The sequence below is a fragment of the Rhinopithecus roxellana genome, chromosome 5 (assembly GCF_007565055.1).
Source record: "Rhinopithecus roxellana isolate Shanxi Qingling chromosome 5, ASM756505v1, whole genome shotgun sequence".
Taxonomy (NCBI): Eukaryota; Metazoa; Chordata; class Mammalia; order Primates; family Cercopithecidae; genus Rhinopithecus; species Rhinopithecus roxellana.
The window spans coordinates 78,520,179-78,530,923 of record NC_044553.1 but is presented as its reverse complement, the minus strand read 5'-3'; the positions used below and the strand labels follow the sequence as shown (position 1 = coordinate 78,530,923).

General features: G+C 52.5%; 1 protein-coding gene across 6 annotated transcripts; it reads right to left on the bottom strand.

Moving 5' to 3' along the window:
- Nucleotides 1–697: 697 nt before the first annotated feature.
- Nucleotides 698–9,322, bottom strand: MPI (mannose phosphate isomerase). Of its 6 annotated transcripts, none has more exons than XM_010375880.2 (8): nt 9,252–9,322; nt 8,688–8,815; nt 7,447–7,647; nt 6,246–6,387; nt 5,726–5,908; nt 2,575–2,748; nt 1,684–1,892; nt 698–1,389 (listed from the first exon to the last, which is right to left on the bottom strand). In XM_010375880.2, exons 1-8 carry the CDS (start codon nt 9,265–9,267, stop codon nt 1,171–1,173), a joined length of 1,272 nt encoding a protein of 423 aa, XP_010374182.1. In that variant the 5' UTR covers nt 9,268–9,322; the 3' UTR covers nt 698–1,170. The 6 variants fall into 6 exon arrangements, with proteins under 6 accessions (XP_010374182.1, XP_010374183.1, XP_030785695.1 ...); XM_010375881.2 differs by having other exon boundaries at nt 846–1,389; nt 9,140–9,299; XM_030929835.1 differs by lacking the exon at nt 9,252–9,322 and adding an exon at nt 7,791–7,903 and having other exon boundaries at nt 846–1,389; nt 7,447–7,663; nt 8,688–8,817.
- Nucleotides 9,323–10,745: the final 1,423 nt, after the last annotated feature.

Sequence of the window (10,745 nt, the reverse complement as noted above, 5' to 3'; positions counted from 1 at the left end):
TCCCACAGGAAGGAGCCAGTGGACTAAGTGATTAGCCTGTTGTGACAGGATCTGCGATTGCAGGTCAGAAACCTCAGCAGCAGCAGACAGCTGACAGCTTCTTGCAGGTGTGTCCCACCCCTGGAGCAGGGCATTGGGAGAGATTCCCTCCTTCGCACTTCCTGCCAGTTTAGGAAAGCTAACTGGGCTTCTCACTGTGAAAATTGTCTAATTTGGTTCCTGAGTCCCTGTAATCTGCAACAGTTAAGTATGTTCTAGAGAAGTGGTTGATGATCAATAGTTTCAGCTTTGCAGGCCGTATAGTCTAGTGCAACTCTTCAACTTTGCCACTGTAGCTTGAAAGCAGCCAGACCGTATGGAAAGAACAGGTATGGCCAGAACTGGCCTGCCTGCCTGGTTTGCTGACCCCTTCTCTAGGGCCAATTGAAAAACAGGAGCAAAGAGTCTTGCACTGGTGACTGGTGTATCCTTTGAGCCACGTTCTCTCTGTAGGGCTGCTTGCAAGCTGTGCCTCTGAGGCCAAAGCTGGCTTCCTCTCCCACTCCTTCCCATACCAGTGTTCTGGAGTGTAGCCTGCCCACCCCCAGGAAGCTGTATGAAGTAGGAATAAAGCAAAAACTGGGGCATCATGCAGGGAGAGCTCTTTTGGCCCACTTTAGAACAGGTACCCCAAAGGCTGAGTGCTCATTACTCCACAGCCTCAACACAAGTGACCTTTAATTGCTTTGACAGAATAAAAGGGTGTAAACAGTGTTAGTCCACAGGCCTACCCTTTCCCTTTCCTCCTCTGCAGCTGAGGAAATGGGCAGTCCCAGCACTAGAACCCTGTTCTTAGAAATTACCCGGCTGGGTCACATATTTTACCAGCTAGCCTAAAGCCATAGGCTGGAACAGAGTTGGCAAGAGCCTGGCTCAGGTGTAGTGAGGAGTAGAGAGGGAAGACAAGGGGAGTATCAGACCCCTTACACAGGCCTCTCATCCCCAAAGAAGATGGTTCCACCTGGGTGTGTTCAGGAGTCACTATCTTCGCGCTCCCTCCTCCACCCCAGCTCTTCCAGGATATACCTAAGGGGTCCGGAGCAAGGAAGGGGGCTTGAGCTGGGCCTCAGGAGGCGAGGCTGGCTGGAATTTAGGGTGGCTAGCAGAGGAGAGCTAGGGAGGCTGCAGCCTCTACAGCAGACAGCAGGCACGGAATATCAGCAGGTCCTTTGGCTCAGTAAGCTTCAGTGAGACACTCTCATTGGCCCCAATGAAGAGCACGCCACCACGCTGCAGAGGGATTGGTGTCTGGGTTGTGGGTGTGCTGGCTATCACTGTCCCCTGTACCACCAGGAGGATGCTGGCAGAGTCCAGTGCCAAGACCTTGTATTCAGTGACAGAGCCAGGGACCTGGGCAGGAAGAAACGATAAGGCAATGCAGCTCAGACTCTGCTCTCATCAGCTGATGGGCCCAGGACAGTCCCCAAGGCACAAGGGAGAGCTCTGCCACCTTCTCCCACAACCCAGGCTCAGTCAGCATAGAGGCCTGGCCCCTGGTACAGGGAGGAATGGGCAGGCCCTGGGGCCACCCTCCACCAAGTGAGCTTGACAGGAAACCCAGCCCCAGGTGGCCTTTACATCGTGACCCTTGCCAGAGATTTTCATGGCACACGAAGGACACACCCATCATGGCCCCTCACTCACCTCCATCTTCATAATGGTGAAGTCTGGTACAGGGGGGTCATAGATTGAGAGGTAGGGGTCTTCCTGACTCCGTGTCGGGAGAAAGAGCCTGTCCTTGCTGGAGCTAGGGGTATAGCTGAGCATTTCACACAGGGTTGGCACATCAATGAACTTGGGTGTCAGGCCAGCACGAACTGTGTTGTCTGAACACGCCATGCACTCCACGCAGTCTAAAGAGACAGTCGTCATGTGCTAAGCTGATGAAGTATGCCTTGACTCTCCAGCTGTGGGCCTCCTAACCTGAGCTCCATGAATCCCATGCCAAGTTAGGCAAAAATTTCCATGAATTGTATTCTCTGGGAGAATGGGGCTAAGAGATCAAATACCAAAAACAGGTGACAGGTCACCATTACTGTCAGAGGGGAGCCATGTTAACCCCTGGGGGTTGGGAAGCCCCAACTCTGTAGTCTTCCACTTCTACGACAGAATTCTGTGCATGAGGCATGTGTGGATAAGCAGCCAACAGTCAAAAGGTGGCATCCTTCTGTGGCAACATGCATATTTTAGTGTAAAAATCCCTGGGTAGATAGGACAGACATACAAAGGCTGTGACATAGAACAACAGCTTTGATCCAGTATAGTCTGTTTTCAAATCATGGTTCCCACACTGACTGGCAGGGCTTAAAATCAGTAGCATGGCATCACAGGGTTGGTGGCAGGATTCAAGGTGTGTTCAATGCTAAATGGATTCAACATCCCTACCAGCTGTTGCTTGCTGAGCCCAGGAACCCTCAGAGGTCAGAACTGCAAGGTCCTTAGGGGTCTCCTTGACCACCCTTCTCCTTTTGTCCAGACAGGGAAACAGGGCCCAGCAGGGAAGGCAGTGGGGCTCACCGCTGAAATGTGGCTCACCTCCTTTCAGGTAGGCATGGGGCACATTGGCCTCCAGAAACATGGCCTCCCCAGGCTTCAGGTTAAGCAGATTCAGGAAGTAGATGGCAAAGCAGCCGATATCACCTGGGTATTGCTGGTGCAGCTGCAGCAAAAGCTCCCCAAAGATGTCTTCCATGTTGTTTCCGGCAGCCACTGAGGGTCACAGAGCACCCCAAGGTCACTTAGGGGGATACTCAGTGCTGTTCATGGCCCCACATTGGCCAGGGAGTCCTAGGAAAAGGTCCCTGCCACAGGAATCCAGAAGCCAAAGTGGCCCTGTCCTGGCCACGCCTCCAGCCCTTTGGAGGTCCAGCCTTGCTTGATACTCCAGTCCATACGAATACCATCTTTCATCATATCTTGACTGTTCACATGCTCAGGACTATACTGGCCACTAAAAGGGCTAGGGTATGGTCCTTTCAGGATGGGATTTCTCAGCCTTGGTGCTACTGACATTTGGGCTAGGTAATTCTTTATTGTGGGGGCTGTCCTGTGTGCTGATGGATGTTTAGCAGCTTCCCTGGCCTCCACGCACAGGATGCCACTAGCAACCCCTATCTGGGTTTTGACGATCAAAAATGCCTCCAGATGACAGCCAAATTCCCCTGGTTGAGAACCACTGCTCTTGGAGCTCAAAATCTAGGGAGATAACTCAAAAGATTCATGAAGGGTAAACAACATGCCTGAACTTTCCCCGTTTTTTTTTGAGACAGGGTCTCGCTGTCACCCAGGCTGGAGTGCAGTGGCACGATTATAGCTCACTGCAGCCTCAACTGTCCAAGCTTAAGCAATCCTCCTGCCTCAGCCTCCTGAGTAGTGAGAACCACAGGTTCATGCCACCATGCCCGGCTAAGTTTTTTATTATTTGCAGAGACAGGGTGTCGCTATGTTGCCCAGGCTGGTCTGGAACTCCTGGGTTCAAATGATCCTCCCACCTAGGCCTCCCAAAGTGCTGGGATTACAGGTGTGAGCCACCACACCCGGTGACTTTCTAGTTTTTAACATTGAAAGTTCTATATTTTGGATGGGCGCAGTGGCTCATGACTGTAATCCCAGCACTTTGGGAGGCCGAGGCGGGCAGATCACGAGGTCAGGAGTTCAAGACCAGTCTGACCAACATGGTGAAACCCTCTCTCTACTAAAAATACAAAAAAAAAAAAAAAAAAAAAAAAAAGCCGGGCGTGGTGGCACGTGCCTATAATCTCAACTACTTGGGAGGCTGAGGCAGGAGAATCTCTTGAACCCAGGAGGCGGAAGTTGCAGTGAGCCGAGATTGTGCCACTGCACCCCAGCCTGGGCAACAGAGCGAGACTCTGTCTCAAAAAAAGAAAGTTCTGTGTCTCAGAGAATCTCTCAGTCCACTACTCCAGATACCATAAGGCAGAATGTGCCGAGGGCCAAGATGTGTCCTGGAGACGACGGGAAAGTGAGCTCAGCCTGGGTAGAGTGGCAAGGTTGGACTTCTTTAATTTTTAATTTTTTTTCTTTTTTTGAGACGGAGTCTTGCTGTGTCTCCCAGGCTGGAGTGCAGTGGTGCGATCTAGACTCATTGCAACCTCCACCTTCTTGGGTTCAAGTGATTCTCATGCCTCAGCCTTCTGAGTAGCTGGGATTACAGGCACATATCACCATGTCCAGCATTTATTTATTTATTTTTTTTTTTTTGAGACAGAGTCTCACTCTATCGTCCCGGCTGAAGTGCAATGGCACGATCTAGGCTTGCCGCAACCTCTGCCTCGCCCGGCTAATTTTTGTATCTTCAGTAGAGATGGGGTTTCACCATGTTGGCCAGGCTGGTCTCGACCTCCTGAGCTCAAGTGATACGCCCACCTCAACCTCCCAAAGTGCTGGGATTACAGGCATGAGCCACCATGCCCAGCCAAGCTTCTTTAAAGTGAGGCAAGGGGCCCAGCATAGTGGCTCACGCCTGTAATCCTAGCTGTCTCTACTAAAATATACAAACTTAGCCAGACGTGGTGGCACACACCTGTAATCCGAGCTACTCGGGAGGCTGAGGCAGGAGAACTGGTTGAACCCGGGAGGCGGAGGCTGCATTGAGCCAAGATCGCGTCACTGCACTCCAGCCTGGGGCAACAGAGACCTCAAAACACACACACACACACACACACACACACACACACACACACACACTCTGAACAAAATACGCTTGGGTAAAATAAATAGTCCCCTAAGGCTCAAAGGTAACGGGAAACCTGTAGAGGTAAAATAGAGAGCTCTGGGCCAACTAGAGATGGGGCTGTGGCACCGGGCATGGTGGCTCACGCCTGTAATCCCAGCACTTTGGGAGGCCAAGGCAGGTGGATCATGAGGTCAGGAGTTTGAGCCCAGCCTGGCCAAGATGGTGAAACCCTGTCTCTACTAAAAATACAAAAATTAGCCGGGTGTGGTGGCGGACGTCTGTAATCCCAGCTACTCAGGAGGCTGAGTCAGGGAACTGCTTGAACCTGGGAGGTGGAGGTTGCAGTGAGCCAAGATCGCACCACTGCATTCCAGCCTTGGTGTGGGCTGTGGCTGCCAGGCTAAGAATCTTGAGAACTCATCGCCTGCACCACATAAGCTCATTGCTGCGAGTCTGTTATGTTTCGTGTTTCTTACTGCTTGTGTTGACTCCCCACCTTTGGGGTGACACAACCACACCTGTCAGTTATCTCTTGAACTCTTCTTAGCACAAGATCGGGCACACAGCAGGTAAAGGAACAATCAAATGACCGAGTGCTGGAGGCATCAGGCCTTTCCAGGAGAGGGAGGATGCTCTTGTCCCCTTCCTGCCTCTTTTGCCCCAAGATACAAGTCCATCCATGGAGGGCAGCTGCAGGGCTGGGGAAAATCTCAGAATGCCTAGGTGGAAGGCATCCTAAGAGTCTTCTATGCCAGTCTGCCTCCAACCATCTGGAGAAGATGACCAGTTGGGAAGCAGCTCTCAACTAAGAAGGGCCCTGCTCCACAAAGACTAGGAAAGCAATGCTAAGTTGCCAACAGGTCATCTAAGTTGGGCCCCTTTTAGTGTTCCACTTGGGTAAGGGGGTTGAGAACTGTCCCTAGAGTCTGGTGTCTGCCGGGGAGCCCAGGCCAGAGCATTGCACCCAACCAGGAATATAACCATGCCCACCTTGCTGGGAGATCCGCTTCACCAACAGGTTGAGCTGTTCTGCCACCACCTTCTTCTCACTCTTCATCAGGTGGGAGAAACAGCTCTGCAGAGCAGAGGCCACAGCCTGGGAGTCATGGCTCATGGTCTGTTTCAGGTGTGTTGCTGCCTCATCTCCAATCAGGAACTGAAACTCAGGCACCTCTACAGGAAGGCCAGGCCCAGGGCCCATATCAGGAATAGTAAGATGGAACCCACACAAGTGGGGAGTTGGAGGACGCCTTCCCATCCCAGCCCTAACCAAAGAGCCAGTGATGCTAAGTAAACTTTGCAGTAGAAACCAATCACTCACCACCAGCCCTTGGCAACCACACTTGAGCCTGGTCTCACTGGCCTGGCCCACTGGCTCCAAAAACTACTTCATGAGGCCCTTCAGTGCCTGTCACATGTGACCCCTGTTCTCGGCCACTATTCCTATCATCTTGGTTTCCCAGGTATCCCTGGCCCAATACGCATGCCTTCAGCATTCTGCCCAACTTACTCTTCAGAAAGGTTACAATCTCCTCAACTGGCCGGAAGCCACATAAGCCCTGGAAGGGAGTGAGGGCAATGGCCATCTCTGGCTTGTGGTTGGCATCGGGGTAGTGCTGTGGAGCCTGGAGGTGCAGCTTCTCTGCCAGCTCCTGTGGGGTGGCCAGGGGAAGAGGAGGATGGTGAGGGTACAGCCATTACCTAGCAGGAACACCAGTGCCACCTAGCCCCTGCTGTCCACCCTCCCCAGTCGCAGGATGGCAGTAGCTACCTACCTCTGGCAAGGAGCCCAGTCAAAGCATGATGTAGAAACTTGGGGTTCAGCCAACCCAGGGCAGGGAAATGGGGCAAATCCAAGGAAAAGCTGGGGCAGACTTTAAGAGGCTTGGCCTGTGATTCAGGAAACCCAAACACCAGGCCAAGCTCTGACACTAACAAGCTGTGTGGTTTTGGGTAAATCCCTCCCTTCTCTGGGTCTTACTTGGTGTATCTAGAAATAAGGAGTTTTGGCTGGGCACAGTGGCTCATGCCTGTAATCCCAGCACTTTGGGAGGCTGAGATGGGTAGATTACAAGGGCACGAGTTCAAGACCAGCCTGGCCAACATGGTGAAACCCCATCTCTACTAAAAATACAAAAATTAGCCAGGTGTGGTGGCACGCGCCTGTAGTCTCAGCTATTTGGGAGGCTGAGGGAGGAGAATTGCTTGAACCGGGAGGAGGAGGTTGCAGTGAGCTGAGATCGTGCCACTGCACTCCAGCCTGGGCGACAGAGCAAGACTCCGTCTCAAAAAAAAAAAAAAAAAGAAGGAGTTTTGATCCACAATTGCTTAGAATAGGACTCAGGCTTGTGTAGGAAGACTCCAAGGGGGTGGAGCTGAGGGTACCTGCCCTGCCTTGCAAGTTGAACTCTTCCTGAAAGCAGGTTAGTAAATGGCAGATATGAATAGACCTGGGTTGGGTGAAGGAAGACCAGGAACAAGCCCCTTGGAATGAGCTTAGAGAAACTCCCCTGGCACAGGCCGGTCAGCTGTTTGCTTAGACTTAGTTGCTGCATGTGGCTCTGCAGAGCTAAATTGGGAGTTGTCAGTCTGGATTTGGCCTTGGGCAGGAGCCTGGCATGGGTGGGGTAAAAGTGGCAGTAAAAGTAATGGGAGGGCCTTAGCATAAGACCTTCTGTACCCTGACCTCTGCACCGCACTCTGTCCTTTACCTTGTTAGGGTGTGCCTGGATGGACAGGGGTGTTGCAACTGAGAGCACTTTGAAGAGGAAGGGCAGATTGCCATTAAAGGTGTCCTTGACCTTTGAGCCCAAGCTGTCCTGGTTCTCAGCAATCCACTGGCCTAGGGTCTTCTGTGAGATGCGGTTGTCAAAGATCTTGGCATCCCCTCTGGGGTGAGTCCCCATCCACAACTGGAAAGACAGGAAACTTGGGAGGGGAAGGGGGAGAAACCTGGCACCCTGAGTTGGCCCGTCCCAGTCCGTTATGCTGTGCTCCCCAGAGGGCAACTGAGTCCTGGGAAAGGCCTCCCAGGTCTGGATACAAATGTTCATACCATCATGGACATACAGGGAGGCAGCAGACCCAGGCCCTTGTCCAGACTCTGCCTCTAGCCATCTGTGGAGCCTTGGACTAGTTATTTCCCTTCTTTAGATGTAGCTTCTTTGTCTGTCCAAAGAGGAGAATGACACCAGCACTGTCAAGGTAGCAGAAAAACTATAACTCTTAAATGATTCTTTCAGGGGTTAACATACATCTTCCAGTTTCAGAAGCAGAGGCGAAAGCCCTCCTATGCTTTGGCTTTTTCTTCATTAAATAGGCAGGAGAAATATTTTAGGTTAATAAAAATGCAAAAAAAATAGTCAAAGTAAAAAAACTGAATTGTCAAAGAGGGCTGAATTAAAATTCACTAAGTGCGGCCGGGCGTGGTGGCTCAAGCCTGTAATCCCAGCACTTTGGGAGGCCGAGACGGGCGGATCACGAGGTCAGGAGATCGAGACCATCCTGGCTAACACGGTGAAACCCCGTCTCTACTAAAAAAAATACAAAAAACTAGCCGGGCGTGGTGGCGGGCGCCTGTGGTCCCAGCTACTCGGGAGGCTGAGGCGAGAGAATGGCATAAACCCGGGAGGCGGAGCTTGCAGTGAGCTGAGATCCGGCCACTGCACTCCAGCCTGGGCGACAGAGCGAGACTCCGTCTCAAAAAAAAAAAAAAAAAAAATTCACTAAGTGCTAAGAGTGGTTGAGGGAAGGAGAGTGCTGGAAATCCCAGCCTATTATGACAAAACTTCTCTTATTTTTGGTAACACTATCTAGTCCATTAGCCTGAAGAGCCAAGTGGGCCTCCTCCCTCCTTGCTGCCTCACCCTTCCCAGCTGATTCTTATGACTTGCCTCAGGCCCTTTCTCCTGATCTGCGGGTAAAGTAGGCTGAAATACAGCCTGGGACTCACCTCTGCATAGGGCTTGTCCTCGGCGATCTGGGCCAGTGGGTCACTGCTGGCCAACAGCCGCGCCACTTCGCTGTTGGAACCCATCTTCCCCCAGGCATACTGCTGCACCGCACAGGAAAGTGGGAATACTAGGGGCACAGACAGGGTCAGTTGCCACTCCACTCCTCAGGCCCCACCCTAGTGTCCCGGGAAACCAGGCAAGAGCTGGGGGTGCTCACTGCCGACAGAGTAAATAAGGGGTTTGTAGGCTGTTGGATGAGGCCCCCCTCAGCTGCAGGCCTCGATGTTCCCAACTGTCAGATGGGCAGCAGTAAGGACCCTGTGCTGATCTGAGGCGGGGTGGCGGGGAGGGAGCAGGAGGTAACTATCCCACGGCACGACGTCTAGAAGGGCCCCTTCCCCTCGAAGGTCAATCCCCATCGCAGGTGGCCCCACCTCTACCCCGCACCCACCCATCTTTCCGCGGAGCGCCAGGAGCGGACTCAACCTGGCCGATCATGCCAGGAGTCGTCCCCAGGACGCGCGCCACCAACACACTCGCCAACACCCCCGCCAACGGCTCACCTCGCGGAGCCGCCATGCTAGCACCCTGTACCGGGATTAAGCACGTATGTCTTTCCCGGCAGCCCCCGCGGCCCTCTGCGCCCAGAGCTTCACGGGAAATGTAGTTCCCTGAGCGTTCCGCCAGGCCCCGGGGCACCAGTGCCCAGAGGCTTACGGTCGCAATCTTCGGTCTTAGTGTTCATTCATTCTTTCCATCGCCGGGCACAGATGTACTGAAACCCTACTAAGTACCACGGACTGTTCTAAGGGCTGGAGGATACATCAGAGAGCAAGACAGTCTTCCCTCTGCCTTTGTAGAGCGCTTACATTCCGGTGAAGGCAAGACAGACAAGTAATCATGTAGTATGTTGAAAGGTCAAGGCCACAAAAAGTAAGGGGGCAGGTGGGAGTGGGAGGCAGTTTGCAGAATTTAAAAGGCTGTCTGGGCAAGTCTCATTGAGGAGGTGAGGTTTGAACCCAGACTTGGCGATGAGGAAGGCAGGAGTGTTCTGCGGGGAGGAAACAGCCACAGCGAAAGCCAGGGCAAGGCGGGAATGTGGGACTGTGCCGGGCATGTTCCGGAGGGAACAGCAAGGAGGCCACTGTGGCTGGAGCAGAGTGAGTAAGACAGGGGCAGAGCTTTGCAGACTATTGCTATTGTGAGGACTTTGGGTTTTACTCCGAGTCTCTTAGCAATTAGAGATTTGAGCAAAGAATTGCTGTGATGTGAGTAGGGACATACTAGTGATGATGATAGTAAATGTCACATGCAAGGCCCTTCACTTCTCTGAGCTTTATAGAATGAGGTGAATAATGCCAGCCTGACACGCTTGTTGAACGGTCAGATGGGATGATGTGGGACACCTACAAGGCAGTCACCACTCTGTGCTCCTCTGATCCTTCCTGTCCCAGGTGCTGTAGAAAGTCAGAACCTCAACTCCTACTCCAGGCTGAGCTGCTTACAAGTTGCACACAGAGAAGTCAGGGGAGTTAGCAAGAGCTGCGCATGGGGAAGGATGGCCTTGGGCCTTGACTCTGCAATAATCTTGCTATATCCTGTGGTGAAAGGCTTTGACATCCAGATCTCCTCAGTCAACAGCCTCCTAGGAGGAGGGCAGTCAGTGGCTCAGGCCTGTAATCCTAGCACTTTAGCAAGCAGAGGCAGGCAGAAGGATTGATTGAGGCTAGGAGCACAGCAGTCAAAGCTCCGGGGAACCCAGAATGAGGAGTTATAGTCCTGACTCTACCCTCATCACCCCTGCAATACCCTGATTCCCACAGCCTCTACCACATGTGCCCAAGGGAAAGAGGGGCTGCTGTTTTCCCTGTAATCCTCTGCCCAGGTGTGGGTATCTATCTCACATCCCCTGGGGTCCTCTGGCTCAGATAAATCAGCCTGCATTTCAAAAGAAGCTTTACCATGCACTAAGGAATAATAAAATGGATAATACAAGACTCATGAGCCAGGCGCGGTGGCTCAAGCCTGTAATCCCAGCACTTTGGGAGGCCAAGATG

Excerpts from the sequence above, each read along its gene's own strand:
- MPI (XM_010375880.2), bottom strand. Across the intron at positions 6,388-7,446 it reads TCCAGGCACACCCTAACAAG|GAGCTGGCAGAGAAGCTGCA; the intron begins GTAAAGGACAGA and ends GCCACCCCACAG. Across the intron at positions 1,390-1,683 it reads TCACCATTATGAAGATGGAG|GTCCCTGGCTCTGTCACTGA; the intron begins GTGAGTGAGGGG and ends CTTCCTGCCCAG.